The 20,749-nt window shown below is 37.4% G+C and overlaps 1 protein-coding gene across 1 annotated transcript in view; it reads right to left on the bottom strand.

The window, feature by feature from the left end:
• BIRC6 (baculoviral IAP repeat containing 6) overlaps positions 1-20,749 on the bottom strand; it is a 179,943-nt gene that overhangs the window by 109,371 nt on the left and 49,823 nt on the right. Inside the window, exons 13-34 of the mRNA XM_054394854.1 lie at positions 19,228-19,388; positions 17,875-18,006; positions 16,421-16,552; positions 15,963-16,141; positions 15,217-15,347; positions 14,149-14,310; positions 13,907-14,038; positions 13,549-13,646; positions 12,277-12,424; positions 11,236-11,369; positions 10,323-10,469; positions 9,612-9,799; positions 8,816-9,130; positions 7,581-7,680; positions 6,850-7,064; positions 6,451-6,659; positions 5,773-6,119; positions 5,268-5,487; positions 4,228-4,361; positions 1,645-1,782; positions 824-951; positions 92-223 (exon numbers count right to left, since the gene is read on the bottom strand). Of these exons, the coding sequence (XP_054250829.1) occupies positions 92-223; positions 824-951; positions 1,645-1,782; positions 4,228-4,361; positions 5,268-5,487; positions 5,773-6,119; positions 6,451-6,659; positions 6,850-7,064; positions 7,581-7,680; positions 8,816-9,130; positions 9,612-9,799; positions 10,323-10,469; positions 11,236-11,369; positions 12,277-12,424; positions 13,549-13,646; positions 13,907-14,038; positions 14,149-14,310; positions 15,217-15,347; positions 15,963-16,141; positions 16,421-16,552; positions 17,875-18,006; positions 19,228-19,388 (3,682 nt within the window). The remainder of the gene's footprint in view (positions 1-91; positions 224-823; positions 952-1,644; positions 1,783-4,227; positions 4,362-5,267; positions 5,488-5,772; positions 6,120-6,450; positions 6,660-6,849; positions 7,065-7,580; positions 7,681-8,815; positions 9,131-9,611; positions 9,800-10,322; positions 10,470-11,235; positions 11,370-12,276; positions 12,425-13,548; positions 13,647-13,906; positions 14,039-14,148; positions 14,311-15,216; positions 15,348-15,962; positions 16,142-16,420; positions 16,553-17,874; positions 18,007-19,227; positions 19,389-20,749) is intronic.

Below are 20,749 nucleotides of genomic sequence, written 5' to 3'. Positions count from 1 at the left end.
TAAGGGTCAACACAGGACAAAAATGACTTTGCAGGAACAGGTCTTTTCACACAAAGGACAAGAATGCAGTCACAGTTTCAGAGCATCATACCTTTGAAGTAGCCTGCTTTAGTTTTGCCTGTTCTACTAAAAGTTTGTATGATGATCCTTTGTTGCTTTGTATTTTCTCTTTTTCCATCTGTTCCACCAAAGCCTTCTGCTTTGCTTTTAATAAGTTAAGTTGCTAAAAGAAAATGTTAATAGGAAAAAATGAAAATTTAAGCAATAAGATGTTAAAAGGATCAGTATGTTCATATGACAGTAATCTTCAGTTCATATTGTAACTTCAGCTTTCAAAATACAGTACATATACAATTTAAATTAAGACACCAGTAGCAGCTAGTAGCAGACCCATAGCAGATGAAGTTTAAGAAGAATCAGTAATTTTAAAGGAGCTCAAGCACACATGCCCTGGGTCATAAAACCTGAATGGTTGCATTTACGAATTAAAGTTGTGTGTTTTAAGAATTATCAAATTTTAAATCACTGTTTCGATTTTTGCACTCAGGTGCACTCATATTTATCTAGAAAGTCAGTTAGATTTGTTATCCAGTATGGGACACAGAGTGCAACAGTTCACTCCAACATCTGTTATTCCAGCAGATCCCATGCCCCATGGGTTGAGACAAATGTCAAAGAAGTTAGGCAGCCTTTAGCTACAGAACCAGACCTATGCACAAGCAAGGCTGAATGAGTCCAAGGCCAAAGCTGTTCTTCCAAGGAATGAGATATACAATAAGAGATCTACTTCTGTGAAAATAGCCACTACCGTGCTTGGAGTCACCTGTTTATGATGCACAAGCTGTTTTCTGATCTTTCGAGAATACAGTCTATCTAGGCTACTGTTGCCTTTAGTAGATCTGCTCAGACTCTGAGTGTGAAGGCTATTATTTATAAAACTCCACTGGTTTCCTAATGGAAATAAAAAAAAAAAAAAAGGAGATATTAATCCACCTTATTAAACTCATTTAACTCCAGAGAAAAGCATTTACATTACAGTAGTTGTTAACATCTCCATACACTAAATACCAAAGAAATGAGCAAACCCTAACTTTTAGTGTTATACAGCTATCACGACCAAAGGTGATATTTCTGTGTAATTTTAAAAAGAAATGGTACCATCTTTTTTTCCTTATTTTTAAAACATATGACCATCCTAACTAAAAATGTCTGAATGGCTTCCATATCACAAAAGCTTTACTGTTTTCATTTTTAATAAGGATGTTCAAAGAAAACCATAACTAATCAACTTCAATAATAAAAATAAACTGACAAAAATTACAACAAATTATACTGTTGCAATTCCTGACAATACACTGTTTCAGCAGGGAGGCACTCTCAATTGCAAGGTCCCAGTCATGGGATAATCCATTGACATTTCACAAGCTTAAATCAATCCTGTATTTTTCACTCAAAAAAACTGAGAAAGTGTCATATTTCTAAAGGGAAGGTGATTGAAGAAAGCAGACAGCAGTGCAAATAACATGATCACAACATCTGCTTTGAAGTCTAATTTTTCAAGTGAATTGAAAATACATTTTAAACATCTGAACAGCTCCCAAACCAATACCCACAGAAGCAAGTTTTATTAGTAACTTAACACACCTGTTAAAAATCGTTCCCTCTCTTTCCCATTCAGAGGTTTCTTGGCTGTGGCTGCTTCATCTTCAACAGTAGCTACATAATCCAGTAGTCTGGACACCAGCATTACAACCCAGCTGATCATGGGGATGTCTAAAACTCCTTCAAAATAAATATATTTAAGCATCTTAATAAAGTTTTTGTTTGTTTTGTTAAAAAATAAGGACAAAAATGTGGGCACTCATAAATGAGGAAAAAACTCCAAACATTCAGTATAGAACTCAGGTGCAAGGAAAATGTCACAGTTCTTTCAGTCTGGAGAAGTCAGAAGTCAAAAGCTTAATCTCTACTCTTGAAGCTAAAAATTAAGCAGCAATTAAAAAAATAGATGAAGAAATGTATGTCTCTACTTCCTAAATACCAAATGCAGAATGACGTATGCTTGCATTTAAGCACAGAAATTTGATGTCTCAAATTCAACAGTGTGAAATACATCCATCAGTAAGTGTTCCAACAAAATACCTTCATTTTTATTCCTTTGTTAGTGCATTTTCACATAGCCATTTGAATAGGATGCAGGAAAGTCAAGACTGAGTTCAGACTGGATAAATCATACAGGTGACACTCATGACTGGCTATTGCCTATTTCAGTCTACACATTAAATGCGGATTTTTGTACAGGTAGGAGGGAAAAGAAACCACATGTTACACATCAGGAAAGAAAAATCTTCTGTGTGCATGAATGAATCTAAATAAACAGTTCTAAAGTGAACTCAGAAGTGCTTGATAACGACCAGAAACCTACAATTAGTGGTCACTTAAAGATAGTCATTATGCAAATGGCATTCTTATTCATAGTATCAACATAGTGAAGTCCTTAGTACTAGAGACTACAGGCACATTTTCTTATCTATGCACTGTGCTGAGCCAAATTTAACTACACTATGCTTTTTATGCACTGACCTTAAAAAACCTTTAACTAACTCATGCTATTATTAATTACAGATGAAACAAAAAAACTACAGTGCAGACTTGTCCAAGGCACAGACCTGCCCAAGATCACATGTAGCTGCTGGCAACCCAAGGAATAGGATGCAGGCCCTAACTGTTAACTCTACTTTCCTGTCCACACTAGCAGAAAGCAGCCCACAGCTGAGGAGGCAAAGGAGAATGAGGCCTCTCCATAACAGGACCTGCAGACTAAATTGCAAGAACAGATATGTGTAGCACTGGAGACTTCCACCCATCTTTTTGTCTGACAGAATGAAAAGGGGGAAAAAAAAAAAAAAGGGAGTCTGTTGCAGAGTGAAGTATACACCTCCTCATACATCTCTTGAATGAAGAATTTCAGCTTCGCTCTCTCCTTGCAAGTGCTTTCTGCTGATTCTTTTTATTTTCCCTCTACCTCAGTTTACAACTTCTTTCTACCCAAAACACTCACCTGTTGTTCTGATTGTCCTTTGTTTTCTGACTTTTTCCCCAGTAAGCTTTCACCCCTTTGACCCTTAGTTATGTGTGATAGTTCTCAAACAGGAATTTCTTCTGCTGTACCTGACGCTTCCACCACACATACTGCCCTAGTACTCACCTGTACTGTCCAGGAGGAAGGAAGCTGGAAGACCAGCAAATAAAGCTCTGAAGTATCAGTTACTTCTGCTTCCTAAAGTCCTCCGTGAGGACAACTAGTAAGGCAAGAGCTATGAAAGGAATTGGCAGCTGTGGGGAGAGTGCAAACAGAGGTAGAGGAGATGTGAGCTTCGGTTTGCCTCAAACTAGTTAGAGACTACAGCAGGATATGGCCATGACAGAGAAAGTACACGGTAGACCAATGGGAAGCAATAGGGCAGCTTCTGACACCAGCTGTAGGCTTGATTACATCAGGAGACCGGGTAAAAGGTAACGACAGTCTCAGCTGGCGTTTATCAACTTCACAATGCTGAGAATCTTAAAACGTATCTTCTACAATGCTCTGCTACATGTACATTACAAATAAGTAGCCTAGAGTTTGATGTTTTCAAAGGCAAGCATTTTCTTCAAATTTAAGGTAGTCAAGAAAACACTCAAAAGAAAATGTTTTTGAAGTTTGAAGAATGTAATTTCAGTACTTCTTAGGTTAAAAAAACAAAAGTAAGTTCCTTGTGATTACAAAAAAGCCCCACCACATAGTTTGGTGAAACCATGCAAATACACCTAATACACCTGCCTTCATAACCACATTTCACTTCAAAAGCTTGAAACTTAGAAAGGATCTCCTGAGCAAAAAAAGGCACTACCTTCCAAAACGCTACATACGCTGAAGTCACTAAAGATGCCTACACATTGGATGTTCCCCCCACTCTGTTAAAAATTTAAAGCTTCCTAGATGAATTAAAAGCAATCAAATAGATTTTGCTCAGGTTTAAAGCGGGGGGGAAGGGTGGGGGTAGAAGAATCTCTTTTAGGACCTAAAGAATAGAAGTTTCAGCACATTTTAAAAAACAGCTGTGTTTTGGAAATATAGTAACCAAGCAATTTCTTCTTTTAATACACCAAAATTTGTGAGCTAGTCTCTCAATTTTCTATCTTATAACGAATATGAAAACATATTTTCCCAAATCAGAAGGCTACCTTCAGTTCTTCTGTGCACAGGTAAATGAGGTTGCAGTGGTGACAGCAGGTTATCCAGGAGATTAAGTAAACTTTCTAAAACACCACTGTTGCTAAGCGATCTTTGGCCAATGCAAGAAAGCAACATGAAGACCCTAAAAATAAAATCGACATATTTAAGATTTATTTATTTTTTGGATCCAGTAATAATCTGAAAACCCCTTATAGAACAATATTCCCCTAGGCTTTAATCTAAGGCACAAGGAAATCACTACTGTAGCCTAGCATGTGAACTGTTTTCACGTTCTGTTTTTATAAGGATGACATAGAATTTCAGGGTGAACATTTTCCATTTTCCCCCTCCAAAGGCCACCAACATCTAACATCTGAAACACGATCTCATTCACTTTATTTCCTATTATGTATGATATACTGAATAGCAGGAATAGAGAATTAATGCTATGTATATTAATTGGAACTGATTCATTTTTTTAAATTGTGAAAGTATAAACATTGCTATCCATTGCTGCCAAAGAAAGCAGAAAGCCACAAAACAGTAAATACATTTGATTAAAATAAAACGCTAATGTTTAGAATATCAAAGAGTTCAATCAATTATATAAAATAATTAACACATCTAACACTGAATGCTGAACTCTACATTTATTTGCTCTTATCTCTTATCTTTTGTATTAAATGCTAATAGTGTGGCTTCCAGTCTCAATCCTCCTTCCAAAAATGTTAGAAGAGCAGCAATATGATGAGGGTGTGTTTAAGCCTGATAAATGAGAAAGCAATTTCTGACTCTACAGATCAGTCCTGTTAGGTATGTGAAGATCTCCAAAGTAAGAGAATCCAGCAATTTATAGTTGTGCAAACACCAAATATGTGCAGTAACTGCAATCAGACATTTGTAATTTGCAGAGCTATTTGTGATTATCCTTAAAACAATGGAATAGATGGGCAAGTATTCAGTCATATTTTGTCAATTCCATTGTTAAGTTACGAACAATGGAATTATTTAAGCGATACACAGGTGTCAACACAGACTTATTACTTACCTATCTTGTGGGAATATGAGAAGTTGCTCTGAATTGTATAATTCCTGCAGTACGTTTGAGAGAAACTGACCCCACCATCTCTCGCCTCCACAGAGCTGAACAAGCAGAAGGCCAGTATGCAGTCGTATCTTTGGGGTTCCACTGATACATAGGTGTTTAAATAATTCTTCACAAGCTTGGGCATGAAAAGTACTTTGCAGAACCACAGGAACAGAGTGCCCTTTTAGGAAAACAGAAAAAGCAACCATATTTAAGGAGAAAATGCCTTGAAAACATAAGTTTTAAAAACTATGATGATTAGACTAATCGGCACATATGAGGAAATGCAACCTATTTGCAGGCAACCCATAAAGGCCAGGCCATTTGTCAAAACCAAATCAATTTCATATCAATGAAAACATTCCAGTGGGATCTACACAAAACAAACCCAAGCCATGGTTGTACTTAAGCACAAACAGGTACAAGAAATTACAAGACAGATTGTTTTAATGGCAAAAACACTAACCATTGGAAGAATGTAGTAAACTAAGCAAAGTATCCAGTAAGTATCTAATGATAGTGCGTAACTGTTCTGTGGATGACATCTGAATCAACTCTTTTGGATCAGAATGCTGCTTCAGTGTTTTCCTGCTTGCACCTAAAGCTACTTTGAGCCTCTGAACAGCATGGTGAGCCAAGTTGAGTTGAAGCTGTAGCTGAATGCAGTCCTGGTAAGCAGAAAATACTCTGCTATCTTCTTCTACTGCCTTGTCTGGCTTTCGTAAGAAGTACTGGGCATTGTTAGCGCTGTTGAGTGGTGGCAGGTCAATGCTCTGCAGAAGGATTTCTAACCGATGACAGGCCAAATTGTACCTAAAAGGAAACATTCCAACACACAATTCAATAGACATTAGCAAATGGCAATACATTTGACAGTCACACTGTTAAAACAGATATTGAGGGGGAAAAAATAAAGGAAAAAAGAAAGGAAAAAGAACCACAGCATAGTCTTTGTCACTGATATAAAGATATTCACTGTACTAACTCTGTAACAAAGGCACAAACTTTTCTTGTGTCTGAAGACTACTATGGAAACAAGAAGAAAAAAATGTAAATTAAAAAACAATAAAAATCTAGAAGATTATAACAACCCAGTATTTCAAGTTTAACAATAACTAGTAAGTACACCTCTTTTAATTCTAACCTGCATTGTATGTCTTCCTGTAATGCAATCATCATTGCCAAATGTTGGTCAATTTCTGGTTGATTTGAAGCTTCACCTTCTCCTCTGAGGGGATCATGCATTAGTTTCAGCTCATTTTCAAAAGGTAAGATATAGGTATGGCCATAATAAAATCCTAATGGGATTTTTGCTCTGGCATTTGTGCTACCATATCGACCAATAACAGTGATCTGAAAGAGAACACAATCATACTGTAACATAATTGTACCAAAACAAGCAAAAAGAAACTAAGTCAAAAATTCATAAAAATGTATAGCCAACTAAGGTTTGGCTTGAAAAGAACATAGAGAAACTAAGATCATGTGCTAACATAGATCATGAGCTTAAAAGATTATGAGTATGAAGTCTAGCTCCTTTTACCTTCATAAACCTGCAAACTGGGGGTGGCAACAAGTCATGTAAAATAAGTGAATGTGTGCTAATGTCAGTAGCCACTACCAGTCGCCTTCCATCCACTTCTTCTCCTAAAGTCCAGATGTCAATAGACAAAGACGCCAAATCTCCACAGGTGGGAATCAAGACATCTGTCAGCAATATAGGTCTTCCAAAATCTAAGGTCACAAATCTTCTTGCTCCTAGGGAAAAAAGAGAAGATTGCCTAAAACACCAGTGCGTGCTAATCAGCAAAGAGATGTACTTCTCAAACAACAAAGCCTTTGTTTAATATATATTGTTCTAGGCATGTATTTGAGATTAAAAATAGCTGCACAATGTCAGAATCTCTCACTATAGCTTTTACCCTTTGAGAAGGAAAATTTTGGCTTAAATTTGTTATGCTTTTTATGTACTATTTCAGAACAGGTGCTCTGTCCAGAGACCCTGGGGGCTGGGTGAACATGTCAGATTTTTCAACTTGATAGACATCACTGAATGCTGAGTCTTAAACATTCAGCTACAACAGAGCTACAACAGAGCTACAACAGAGCTACAACAGAGCTACAACAGAGCTACAACAGAGCTACAACAACAGATGTGAGAAATCTTTTCTTTAGAAAAACAAGTGACACTGTAGCTAAGCAACTTAAGATCCTGGAAAATATTCCACATATTACAAAATATGTCAAAATTATTATCGGGAATTCTGCTTTTACCTGAGTGCATTCGCTCTATAATAATTGACTGATGAGGTGGAGGTTGAAGAAAATGTGAAGCATGAGATATTGCAAGAGCAAGACCGGATCCAAGTGGATTCTGAGGCGGGGGGGGAACAAAACAAAACAAAAAACAAATCAGTAAAATGAAGTTATTAAAATATATGCATTTACAATAATATGTTCTTTAGAAAAGACTGTAAGAAAACCTCCTGTGATTTGAAGACATACAATTCTGAAACACTACATTTGGATTTGTGCATGAACCATAAAAATACATTAACTATTAAATTCAAAGGATGAATAACTCTGTACAGTTAAGCTAGCTCCACTTACAAGAAACCATTTGAGATGCTCTAACTCCATCTTTCTGTCATAAGTCTTACTTTTAATACGAATCAGGCTCTTCTCAGTGATGCCCAACGACAAAACAAGGGGCAATGGGTGGAAATTGAGGCATAGGAAATTCCATGTAAACACGAGGAAAATTTTTTTCACTGTGAGGGTGACAGAACGTTGGAACAGGCTGCCCAGGGAGGGTTGTGGTGTCTCCCTCTCTGGAGATATTCAAAACCTGCCTAGATGCATTCCTGTGTTATCTGGTATAGGTGGATCCTGCTCTGGCAGGACTAAATGATCTTTCAAGGTCCCTTCCAGCCTCTAACATTCTGTGATTGTGAGATATGGTCCAAATTTAGTGATGTCATTTTCACATCTAATACAAATAAATATTTACTAGCACTCAAGTACAAAATAGATCTTGCTAAGGCTTTCAGCATCTTAAAAATTAGTCAGAGCCCTGGAGTAACTCTCCTACAAAGACAGGCTGGGGTTGCTCAGTCTAGAGAAGAGAAGGCTCCATTGAGACCTACTAGTGACCTTCCACTACCTGAAAGGGCCTTCAAGAAAGCTGGGGGAGACTGTTCACAAAGGCCTGTAGGACAAGAGGCAATGGTTTTAAACTAGGGAAGAGCAGATTTAGACTGGATGTCAGGAAGAAATTCTTTGCTATGAGAGTGGTGGAACACTGGAATGGGTTGCCCAGGGACGTGGTGGAGGCCCCATCCCTAGAGAGATTCAAGATCAGGCTTCATGGGGCTCTGAGCAACCTGATCTAGCTGGGGACTTTCGTGTTACTGTAGGGGGGTTTGAACAGATGACTTTTAAAGGTCCCCTCCAACCCAATGCATTCTATAATCTTCTTTCTATAAGAAAAAGCACACATATATAATTACCGTTCTAGACTTGCTTGTATTTTTGTTATGTGCTGCAAGGTTAACTGTTGGGGGATCAATGACTGAACCAGGGAAAAGCTGAGCAAGCTCTGCATTAATAACAGCAGAAACTGCTTCATTAGGTGGAGTCAAAGGTGGAGTCATGAAGAGAGGAGTTGTTTTTGGTGTGGGTGGAATGACATCTGAAGGATGGATGAAGAACCCTGGGGCTGCTACTGGATTAGAAGGCACAGAGTTGTGAACAGGACCAACTGCTGATGCTGCTGCTGCCGCTGCTGCTGTTGTCTGATGCAGTTTTGCTTCCAGCTTAGCTTTCTGTGGGGAAAACGAAAGCAGTGTATGCAGCAGATAATACTGCTTGTGAACATAGTAGTAGTATTGATCTACAAGTACAACTTTCATTACAGATTTAATAACTTCAAGCTACCTTCAACACAGGTATTTAGGTGTTCAACTATAAGCTAAAAAATGAAACTCTATTCAATTTGACATCAGTTGCTGAGGAACATGATGAATTAAGTAATTGTAACAATAAAAAAAGCCCACAACCCTTCAACTGAACCGCAAAGTAAGAGTCAACACAGCCAAGCTTCACACTGACAATGGTTTTATGTCTGATACTTCCCTGTGTTGGCAATCATGCTTTTCATTTTGTGGGCTATTTTCAATTCCACGTATAAACTTATACGTATTTAGAGTTGATTTTGAAAGCAAAAAAAGCGACTAGCTCTGCAACTACTCTCTCGGCTTTTGAAGTTTAAAGACACCATTAAAAAATAGCTAAATAGCCTCCAACCTGTTGCTGAAGCTTCAAAAGCTGCTGCTGTTTCTCTTGCAGCACCTGGAGCTGTTGCTCGGCTGAGGCCATTGCATGAGAGAGAGACTGCAAAGCTACCTGGGCTGCCGAACTCAGTGCTGTTGAGGCTTCCCCAACTGTTCCAGAAGAGAGGCCACCAACTGCTGGGGTAACCCCAAAGGTACTCACTGGCATGAAACAGACAAAACAAAGAAAACAAACATGTATGTAGAAAAGAGATAAAATATACCTTAACAGTTCGCAAGGAACTACATTAAAGACCAAGGTATAAACAAGATAAAGATCTCCTTTATCCAGCTCTTGCTACAAAGTAACATCACCTTGAATTACAAAGCATATGATTTACACTCATTACACATGCAACAGTTTCATGAAAAAAGAGGCACCTCATGGCCTGGAATACTTCTGTCACATAAGGCTGCAAGGTAAAGATGCAAGCTTGCATGTTATACAATCCAATAGAAACAAATTCATTCAAATTAATAAATCTGGAATCCAGTTTGCTACGCTCTAAGAAGTTTAATTTCATATAGAGTAACTACATAAAAAACACAACTCAAGCTATCACCCCATGCATTTCAACACTTAAAATACAGGCAATCTGTTTTTCAAACAGTGCTCACTATGTCCAATTAAAAACATCATATTGTGGAACTATGTTAAGTAGAAAAAATGAAAAATTGTATATACCAGTAAACGTACTTGCATCGTCCCTTTCTATTCTAGTTCCATCACTTGTTGAAACACAGGTAAAGTGCAGAGGTTCAACTTCCAGAAGTCCGGTAAGTGAAGTAAAACTTCCCTCAGCTGCTGCACAGCTACTTATTTTCCCATTTCCTGAAAGCAAATTAACACACCAACTAAGATCATACACCAAGTCAGTATAAAATCTAGGCTATTACTCAACATGTAGCAAATTCCCCACTGTTGTGTGAAGGGAAAGAGGGATGGGAAGGAGATGGACAAGAATGTGCAAGAAAATTAAAGGAGTCACTGTGACTGATGAATATGCTTATTATGAAGACAATTTCCTGACAGGTACGACCAGTCTCATTCTTAGGATATTCCATGGTCTAAAGATTTACTTCTGAACTAATGCGAGTGATAGATACAAACATGATTTTAATGTATTTTAACGTGACTGAAACAGAAAAAAAAAATCACATTAAATCTGTAACACTTAAGTAGAAGACTGCAATAAGGCAGCTTCCCAACTTCAGAAAAAACCATTTAGGTTTCTTTGCCTATGAGATGGTTGGTAGTCTAAATGAATAATGTTATCTCAAGAAAGCTGTTCAAGAGAAGTGACAGAAGAATCCTAGAAGACTGTGACCCAGGGAATGAAAGCAGCCTCTCTATTTAATCTCTAGCCTTTTCTTAGATCTACAGGATAAGAAGAGCACAGATTCCACAAAGAGGCATTTTTTTCTTGCCCTAATGGCTAAAGGAAATGTAAGAGCTCTCACAAAGCAAAAGAGTATCTTGGACATCACAATGCACAGCTATAAAACAGGTGGAAAGTAAAAAACTGTATCTTCAGTAAAGGAAAACAGTATAACAGAGAGAATTACCCATTATTCCACAACAGACTAAACATATATACCTGATAGAACATCAGACAGATCTATTTCATCTGACTGCACTCCAATGCTGCTGTTGTATACATTTTTACAAGAAGAGCCACTTATTTCCAAATCAAACAGAACTGGATCAAAAGGTGAGCTATATAATCCATATCTGCAAATAAAGACAAAACAATTTTATATGAAATATTGTTTGAATAATGCTTAAAGAAAAAGGCCACATATTTCATCACCAGGACTTACTAGATTCCACACTTTGTTTCTTTCAAATGACATTAACCAAACCAAACAAACATCCCCCCCACCACCCTGCCGCCAATCCCAACCCCACCCCCACCGCAAATTTGGCTTACTAAATTTTCAAATTGACTTTAAGATTCTGAACTAACCTCTATCAAACCTCCATTACCTTGATCTTGCTTGACATGGAGGAAAACTCTTACCCAAAAATCACAAGTGGAAGAGCTGTCTAATGGCAGCATGTTGCCATCATCGTAACATGACTTTGGAAGTGGCTACAAAAACTGAACCACCAGAGATTTCTTTTAGATATCACAAAACCCCAAAGTTAAATGGCCAATCAGTTCATGATGTAAGAGATGCGACATCCGTTTAAATGATATTGATATACAATTCTCAATTCCCAGTAAATGACTCTAGATCTCTACAGTAAGAAATTGGCCTTCCATAGCGGTACACTAAATGTATGGTCATCTTACAGAGATATAACAATTTTGTGTAGCATTACACAGACCTGAAACTATTCAGGATATCTGATTCCCTCCCACACTCAAAATCCTTGCACCAAAAATCTTACATACCAACTTTAGGATTGCACAGACATTATGTACACATTTACTGATTTCAAGTGGACTGTAAAGTACAACTTTGCTCTTTAACTTTGCTCAAATCCAACTACTTTCCAGAGTTATATCAATCATTGCCCAAGTAGATATGGCAAAACACTTGTTTTTTTAACAGTAAACCTTTTTCAGAACACCAGAGGATGGCATTAGACAATTTGTATATTTAGTTATGTTTACAAACACGTTTCGTAGTACCTTGTTTGTAGTAATGCTTCCATAGGCGTTAGGCGATCCTGCAGTTGTCGGGACACAGCAGTCAGCAGTGATGCACAAGCTGTACTACATCCTGCCAAATCTTCGTCCTTCACATAATTCAGCAAGACAAAATACCAATACACAGATCCTGTGTTTAAAAAAAAAAAAAAAAAAAAAGATGTGAATTTTCCACTCAGAAAGCCTATTTTGAACCATAATCCATGGAAGTGATAAAATGAAGTATCTACTCATTACTGAATACAGACTAGGAAACATTCTGCCCTTTCCTTTTTTTTTGAGAGGTTTCAATTAAAATCATTCTGTAATCATTAGTTTCTTATCAGCTAATCTGGAATTGAAGCAACTACTTCTTTCATTTCTTTGGCCCACTGCTTCTACAACAATCAAAACGCTCTTGATACACCTAGCTGCTAGGCTAGGGATACCAATCCCTGCAGAGACAAGCCTTATTCTAGATTCCACTCTTATCATCTGATTTTGGCTGCTGTCTCTACAGTCTGTATTTGCTGGAGGCTGTTTCCTTGCCGATCAGTCTGGGAGCATGGAGCAGTGGTTCTGTATAGAAATACATACCTCAGTTCCCTCACCCTCCACTCCCTGTGCATTCCATACCCTCAACAGCAGCATGTTGAATGTTTCTAACCTGGGTGGTAGCACAACAAACATTTAGGACTGCAAACTCATTTTCCTGTGAGACCCCTTGGTAATGTCAAGCTAGACACAATTCAACAAAATTCTACTGTGAAAAAGACAAAACAGGTCTTGCCACCCCAAACATGAGTGATAAAAAAGTAATTTTTTCATTCTATCTGAAACTTCAAAGGTTTCAACAGGGTGTTAAGATAGCATTACTTTGCAATGTAGATGAGAAAGGAATTTAATTTACAATTTTCTTTTGATGCAGAAGTAACAGAAGTGGATTGCTAGATGGACATCATTTCGATAGCCATGCTCCCTGGAATAAATCTCCTTATTAGCAGAAATTACAGACGATCCTGAATCTCACTCTTTCAAAACTTACTTCAGCTCTCCCAAAAAATTCAGTGCTTTAGCACTGTTTTAAGCCAGCTAATTTGCTTAAGATTTCGTCATCTATAAATGGATACTTTGTACTTGGTTACCACCTTACCAGACCAGCCCAAGAAGCAGTTCAGCAGTACTGAACAAATACCTAATTACTATTTCACAAGAAAGTCATGCCAAACAACAAATGTACTGTGTATTTTTATGACATAAACATGATATACATACCACCTGTTGCAGCAGCAGGCAAAAGAGGCATGTTGTCAAGCAAAGCTTTTAGAAGAAGTGATCCAAACCCCTGCTGACTAGGGTCACACCTGCCATTGCTACAAAAACACACAGAGACTTTCAATATTTAAGAAGGACGGAACATGACATCATCTCCAGAAGATGACGTTGAAAAGATTGTTGTTCTTTCCAGTCATACCCTAACGCATTTTTCCTCACTATATCTTCCAGATCTTGTTGCTTTATAAATTTAGTGCTCAACAACAAATATAAATACACAATTCAGACTGTATGCAAATCTTCCACACAAATATATGAAATATCAATATTTAAAAACAAATATGTCATTAGCACTGACCTGATGCACAGTGCGAGAAACCGCGCACATTTATGAGCTATGCTCCGGCCAGCTTCAAAGAAGCAAACACGTATTATATCAGAGACACATTTACGTGTTTTGGAAAGCAAGCTGTCATTTCCTTCCTTCGAGCTGTGAAAAGAAGTTGCATACTTCAGAGAATCATATAGTATTAAAAAAAAAAAAATCTCAGCTGACACTGAAAAATAGCCATGCTGATTTAAACACAATTTCTCTCTTACCTGCCAGGTCCATTTGAATACACTCCAGCCAGCCAACAAAGTGTGTCCAGTACAAGACTCTGAGCATGTTCTGTAGTCAGATCATCATCTGTCTTCTTGCAAAGAGTGGCAAGCAGCTTCTCATGGAACTCTGAAAACTGTAGCATGGCACACCGTTGAACTCTAGGAAAGAGGTGAAAGGCAAAAAAGCAACACAGAATTATCCATTCTGGCCACTCTTCCATTAAAGTGTTCCTCTAGGTTTGTATCCTGCCTTTGGAGCAGGAAAAAAAGAGATGCCTAGATGTGAGTAAAACTAGCACACAAGCACGTACCGTATTTTCTATGCATGCATTCCCAGTCTTCCTATTTTCTGCTCACAGAACTTCTTAGGTTACTGTATACTTAGTAACCTTCAAGGATTTTTTTTTCTTGTAACTTGTCTAGTAACTTCTAATTCTAAACAAACTTTCATCATCTATGAAACTTCTTGGCAACCACTGGCATATACCTCTTTGCAGCCTCTTTGAACCCTTCAAGCCAATTACAGTTAGCGCCATGATTGTGGAGTGGTAATTGCTAACACAAATTAAATATTATTCGTATTGATGTCTGTGGTATCAATCCATATAGAATTTAACCAGTTTAAGGAATAATTTCTTAAACTTGATTCTAAACTTTGACAAATACAAATATATATATGTGTGTGTCTGTGTGTATATATATCTGTATCTATATCTGCTGTAAGAAACATGTACAAATGGAAGGCCAAGATGCTTCCTTCAAAATAAAAAACTACACCAAAAAAATCTGTCCAAACAATATATCTAATTTACCAAGAAAACTTAATTTGCCTTTCCAAGTTGAGCAAATTATAACTCAGCATACAATCTCATGCATAGTGGTACTCTGCCACAACTTGCACAGCATAGTGCCGTCAAACTCACATTTTATAGAATTTTCCATATAAAAGACGCTTATTAAATGACAACTTGAAACATTGGTCTGATCTGAGCTATTCTGAAAGCTAAGTATTTTGTGAGAAGTGTAACTACCGCTAATATTTAGAATCAAAAGACATCTACTGACCTTTCCTTTGAAATGGAAGTTTTTTTAAATCTTCGAATCGTTACAGAGACTTCTTGAAGTAAATCACAGCCTCTCAGATTATCTGATTTTCTTGAAGAACTAGTGGTTTCGATTTTGCTTGCTGGCTTTTCCTGATTTTTTTTTTGGGGTGGGGGCGGGGAGGAGGAAAAATTCAGAAATCATTGTTTTTGACTGCTTCATTTGCATACCTTGTTCAGTGAAATGCATACAGCTCAGAAAAATCTCTTGCTTAGTTTGAGCACTGTACTAAAACACACTACTTTTACTCACTAATTGCTTTGATACAGAACATCATATTTAGCAATATACTGCAATTTGTTACGTTCTAACTATTTCAACAATGTCCACAAGATATGCATCATATCATCCAATCTTAAAACTACAACAATCAAGAGTAAAACACACACACACACACACACACATGAAAATCTTCACAAGAGGATGAGGTCATCAGCTACTGAAAACAGTCAGGAAATCAGAGATTTCAAACCCAAGTGCTCAGAATGGGAAAGCCACAGAACAGACCTTTCAACTAAATCTGTACAGAAGAAACAACTTGAGAAATGCTGAACTCAGATTTTTGAAGGTGTTAACACAGTGTCAACTCTTGAAAAAGTCACTTCTAATGGATATTAATTCTCCTAACAGCTGTTTTGTTTTCATATTACATAATTCATACAAATTCTACAATTTTAATACAGACGTTCTTCTTAGCTATTCCTTACCTTGCCAGCTGCAACTTTTGCCAACAACGAAGCAAGGGAATGGCCCTTGTTAGCCTGAGGTTTTAGAGATGGTATTCTAACAACTGGTCTAATGCTACCATTGCAGATTTCTTCTGTTCCTCTGTCATTCACTGCTTTAACGTGAATTAAAAATGAGCGGTACTTGCCACCAGCCATGCCTAGAAGTGGGAGGAAAAAAAGAAGAGGGTGGGGAGGAAGAATTTGCATAGTTTACTAGGGCAAGCTGTGAACAGATTTCAGCTTCACAGCTAATAGTGTACAAGCACAGCCCAACTGTATTAATCACAGTACTTCAGTGGCAGTTTGAAAAGGTAACTTACTATTGTGTTACGCAGCAAAATTTGTCGGTGTGAAAATAACTACAAATACAAGTCTGACTCCAGAAGTACGGGATGTGCTTTAGTCATTCATGTAAATACTGTAACAGACTGGTTTACCTTTAACAAGCTTTGGGCTTGTTAGTGTCAACATTCCAGCATGTCCTGATAGATCAAGCCCAGTAGCCAGCCATACTGGACCACAAAGTATATCTTCTTTGTGTTCCTCCAGAAACGGACACAATCTAAGACCTTGAAAAACATGAATGTCATAGATGTGAATTACTCATTAAGCCACAAAATCTGATCATTTGCATGGGTTAAAAATACACATCAAATTCTGATCACTAAATGCATACAAGCTACACTGAAAAACTAACAATTATTAGAGGCTCACTTTTAGCCATTTTCCAGTAAAATCAATAAAGGGAAATTACAGTTTTCAAAGCATTTCCAGTTATATTATTTTGATAATATGTACACTGACTGGCTCATCAGAATAGCAAAACACACAACTGATTAAATGATAAACCAGTATATTTCAATCCACATCTCTCACTGGTCTTTTCTGAAGCATGACAAACTTTTTTTTTAAAAAAAACAAGAACAAGCACAAACAACAAAAAAACCCCACAAGAACAAACCCAAACAAAACCCCCAAGCATTCAAACAAACAAAAAAAACCCCAAACAAAACCAAACCAAACAAAAATCAATAAAAAAAAACAACAACCAACCAAAAAAAAACCCGTAACACAAAAACACCCCTATATTGTTTCTCCTGTGGTATACCAAAATTATCATACACACATCTGCTGCTTCCTTCTCAGCAGTAAACACCTCTTTCCATCACTTTCATTACCCCTTTGATCCCTCACCCTTTACCCCATCTTTCCTGGGGTTGCCAAAACATAGAATGGTTTGGGTTTGAAGGGACCTTTGAAGTCATGCTCTAGATAAGCCTGATCACATGAAAGGAAGGAAGGTGTGAAAAGAGACTGTTGAAAGCCACAAGAAGGAATCACAGATCTGGAATTGATTCATGCCAACTACCAATTTTTAGTCTGTAGTTCTTCTCACTGAGATCCAACCTGATTGCCTTTTAGAGTCTCTCAACATATTTTACAGAAGAATACTGGTTAACAGAAAAGGTTACAGAAAAAGTGCAGCACCTCTGATGTGGCTGGGAATAGACATAACTAGTTGGGAATTCTTTACTTCCTGTTCATTATTATTCCTAGTTTACAGCAGCAGTCTCCACAAAAGCCAGCCATGCAAAGAAAAATTATATTAAGACTAACTAAGGAAGGAAACCAAGTAAAATACTGCTGGAACAGGGCAAGAGTTTAAGTTAGAAAGATACTATGTCAATCTACTTAATTTTTAAATTTTGGGGGTTTTTGGTGTATTTATGTTAAACTTTGAAATCACACAGTAAACACACCATTGGGAGAGGCAATGTTGAAGAGCGTTGAGAAATTTTAAATGCCTGAGAAATTCCAGGGTATCCAGAAAGACAGAAAAAAGAGCAACCTCATGTTTTAAACAATGTATAACAAAATAAATACAACTTACACTGTGGTTCCTCTACATCCATATACTGCATTTCCTCACTGAATTCAACCAGTCCTGGTTTTCCATTTCGGTCCACTTCAATATTATGAGCCGGAGATAATGGAAATGTTATCTGTCTGTCTACTGCTGCTTCTGGAAATAAAAACATTGCCAGGATTTCATAAGCTTAAGGACCACAGAAAACAGAAGCAGTAGTTTTCATATCAAATGTATCCACTTTCTGCCTAGTATAAGAACTACAAAGGCATGATTTTCATATTAGGATTGCACTTGAAAAATGCATCAGCAGACCTTGCCAAGATTGCCTTGCAGGCACTCTCAGCATCCCTCAGCCCTTTCCAAACTGTATTGTGTATACCCTGGCCCTCCATTTCAGTCTCTCCACCAGATCCATACAGAAAAGAGGAAAAAAAGGCAAATTCCACTGCATTGCATGTAAGGAAGTGAAATGTCACTTTCTGGAAGCACTCTGTGATGTCTTAGGATCAGTATGCTGTAAAGAATCTACAAAAAAGCTCTGGCAATCTATTTCACATCCAAATAAAATGTTTTAAAAGAGTTACCAACTCATGGAACTGTTTGGTTAGAAATATTTAAAACTGAAACATTAAAGGAAATAATCTGAAAATTCAACTCTGACATCCAGATCTGCAAATGGACTAGCTCTAGAACTCATGCTGAAAACAAAACAGAGCAACATGAACTATCTGTCCTACTTTCTGCTTTGATAGAAAAAAAAAAAACGTTACAGGTTAAAATTAAGGTTTTACTTCAAATATTAAACAGAGGGAAAACTTTCAAGGACACCTCTTGACTGCTGTCCTGCAGTCACAGCTAGAACTTCTGTTAAAACTCTTAGACCATCTTGTATCCCCAAAAAAATGCTTTTGTCCAAGACTATTACTCTACTAGAATACTTTTTTTCTCAGATAACTGCCAATTTCTAGGATTTCTTTACAGGGCATCTCCAGCACCCTTTTTTTTGGGGGGATGTTACAGAGGGAGAAATTATATGAAAACCTGTATTGCTTTTTAAAAATTACAGCACCATTCGTCTCAGATGTCAATCTCTACGAAGATTTACAACTGACAATAGTTTTTTGTTAATAATAATTCAGTTCAACTTCTTTGTGTTACGCACTTTTACTTATATAAAATTCAGGAATTTGAAACTGTTTACCCAGTTTCTCTAATTTACATTCAAACACTAAGTGAAAAGAGACCATGAAACCAGAATAAAACCGAAAATAGAAATATTTACACAATCTCAAGAAATTCTTCTAACACACATCACAGAGGATAATGTGTTCGAGAACAGATATATTCTAAAAGACACAATAAGTTCTTTCTTACCGCTGACTTTCCCTAAGCCTGGAGCTTTATTTTTCAGTAAAGTCACTTGAATCTGGGGAATGTTTGTGATGTTTGAATTTAAAACAAACTTGAAGTCCACATGTCCAACCATACAGGCTTTTGGTAGAACCAGTTCGAAGACATGCTCATCCCAACTGTTGCTGTCAGGAAAAAAGATGACAATGATTCAGTGTTAAAAGAAAATATAGATCAAGCAGTGCATTCACCATCTATACACGCCTTCTTTAACAAGAAGAAAACCTCATTTTGCTGAAGCTGATGTTCACACGCATTTCTGAAGTAAAAGTCAACCACAGATAAGAGAGTGCGATTCCACGTTCAGATAAAAATAGCAGTGAAAATATTCCCTATTACAGTGAATTATACCTTCATTACAGTGAATGTTCCATATTACTATGTACCAGTTACTCATTTCTAGACAAAAAGTGATGGTGTATGTGTATCCTACAAAAGGATCTGCCAACTAGTGAAGTCTATGAAAGCATGACAGTAATCACTTTGCAGTCTCTTAAACTGGCCTTCTCCATTGGTAAGTGTTAAACACTGGAAAGTGCCAGGGATACAGCAGCCACATTCAGGAGAATTAAAACACTGCTTTCAAAATACTAAATGCATTTGATAATTTATACTGCATGAGAAGTGCTTCACACTAGGCAAACAATCAAAAGCCTGCACTGTGTAAAATTGGTGCAGCGTTTTTTAATGAATTATATTTTCCTTTTGAGGCCAGCTTTAGTTTCCACTGAAAGTATCCCTCAATGATCAAGTTTCATAGTTTGATAAACATAGGTTTGCAAAAAATACTTCAAATAAGAGGAACTTGAATATTGTGTGAGAATTGTCACAGTTCTATTTGAAAATAATTGCACTTCAAGATCTTTCTCAATTTATCAGTAAGTATTTTCCTAAAACATAGTAACTTCTATAAAAAAGTACTAATTGCAGCTATTAATGAAAAATTACAATGGTTACTTGCACACTCCAGAAATGTATTTTTGACATAGTTCGGCAACAGATGCCCCAAAGGAAATTGTAGGCAGGTATGAAATAATTATCATTCAAAACTGAAGAGACCTTATTCTGTGGCAATGAATACTACAATCTAATTTTGCAATGAGCGAAAAACTCCTCTATAGGCACTTTTTTCCTCGTATCTGTTTAAATGCATTGTCATGGTAGTGCCAAAGAGGCCCAGGACAAACCCAGACAGGCCTTAAGGTTTCTAGACATGGTCCTCTACTCCCCCCTCCTTCGGGGACAGGACCATGCACCTCTGGTAAGCAAGTTGTTTATCCGGGGTAAGAGCAGGCGTGCTGACCACTGCTTCCCCAGAAACAAGGCCTTTGTTTCTGCCTTCTATGGTTATAGCCTGGCAGAACGCCTTTCTATTGGGCAGCTACATGTTAGCTTCAGTTGTGCCTTTGGACCCAAATGGATCTCAGGCAAGGTATATATACAGGCTGACTTGTAGTTGCCTTGGCTTTGCTTTCAAGCCATGCTT

Source organism: Indicator indicator, chromosome 2, assembly GCF_027791375.1.
Source record: "Indicator indicator isolate 239-I01 chromosome 2, UM_Iind_1.1, whole genome shotgun sequence".
Classification (NCBI taxonomy): domain Eukaryota; kingdom Metazoa; phylum Chordata; class Aves; order Piciformes; family Indicatoridae; genus Indicator; species Indicator indicator.
Note: the sequence above shows the minus strand (reverse complement) of the source record. Positions and strands in the feature narration are given on the sequence as shown.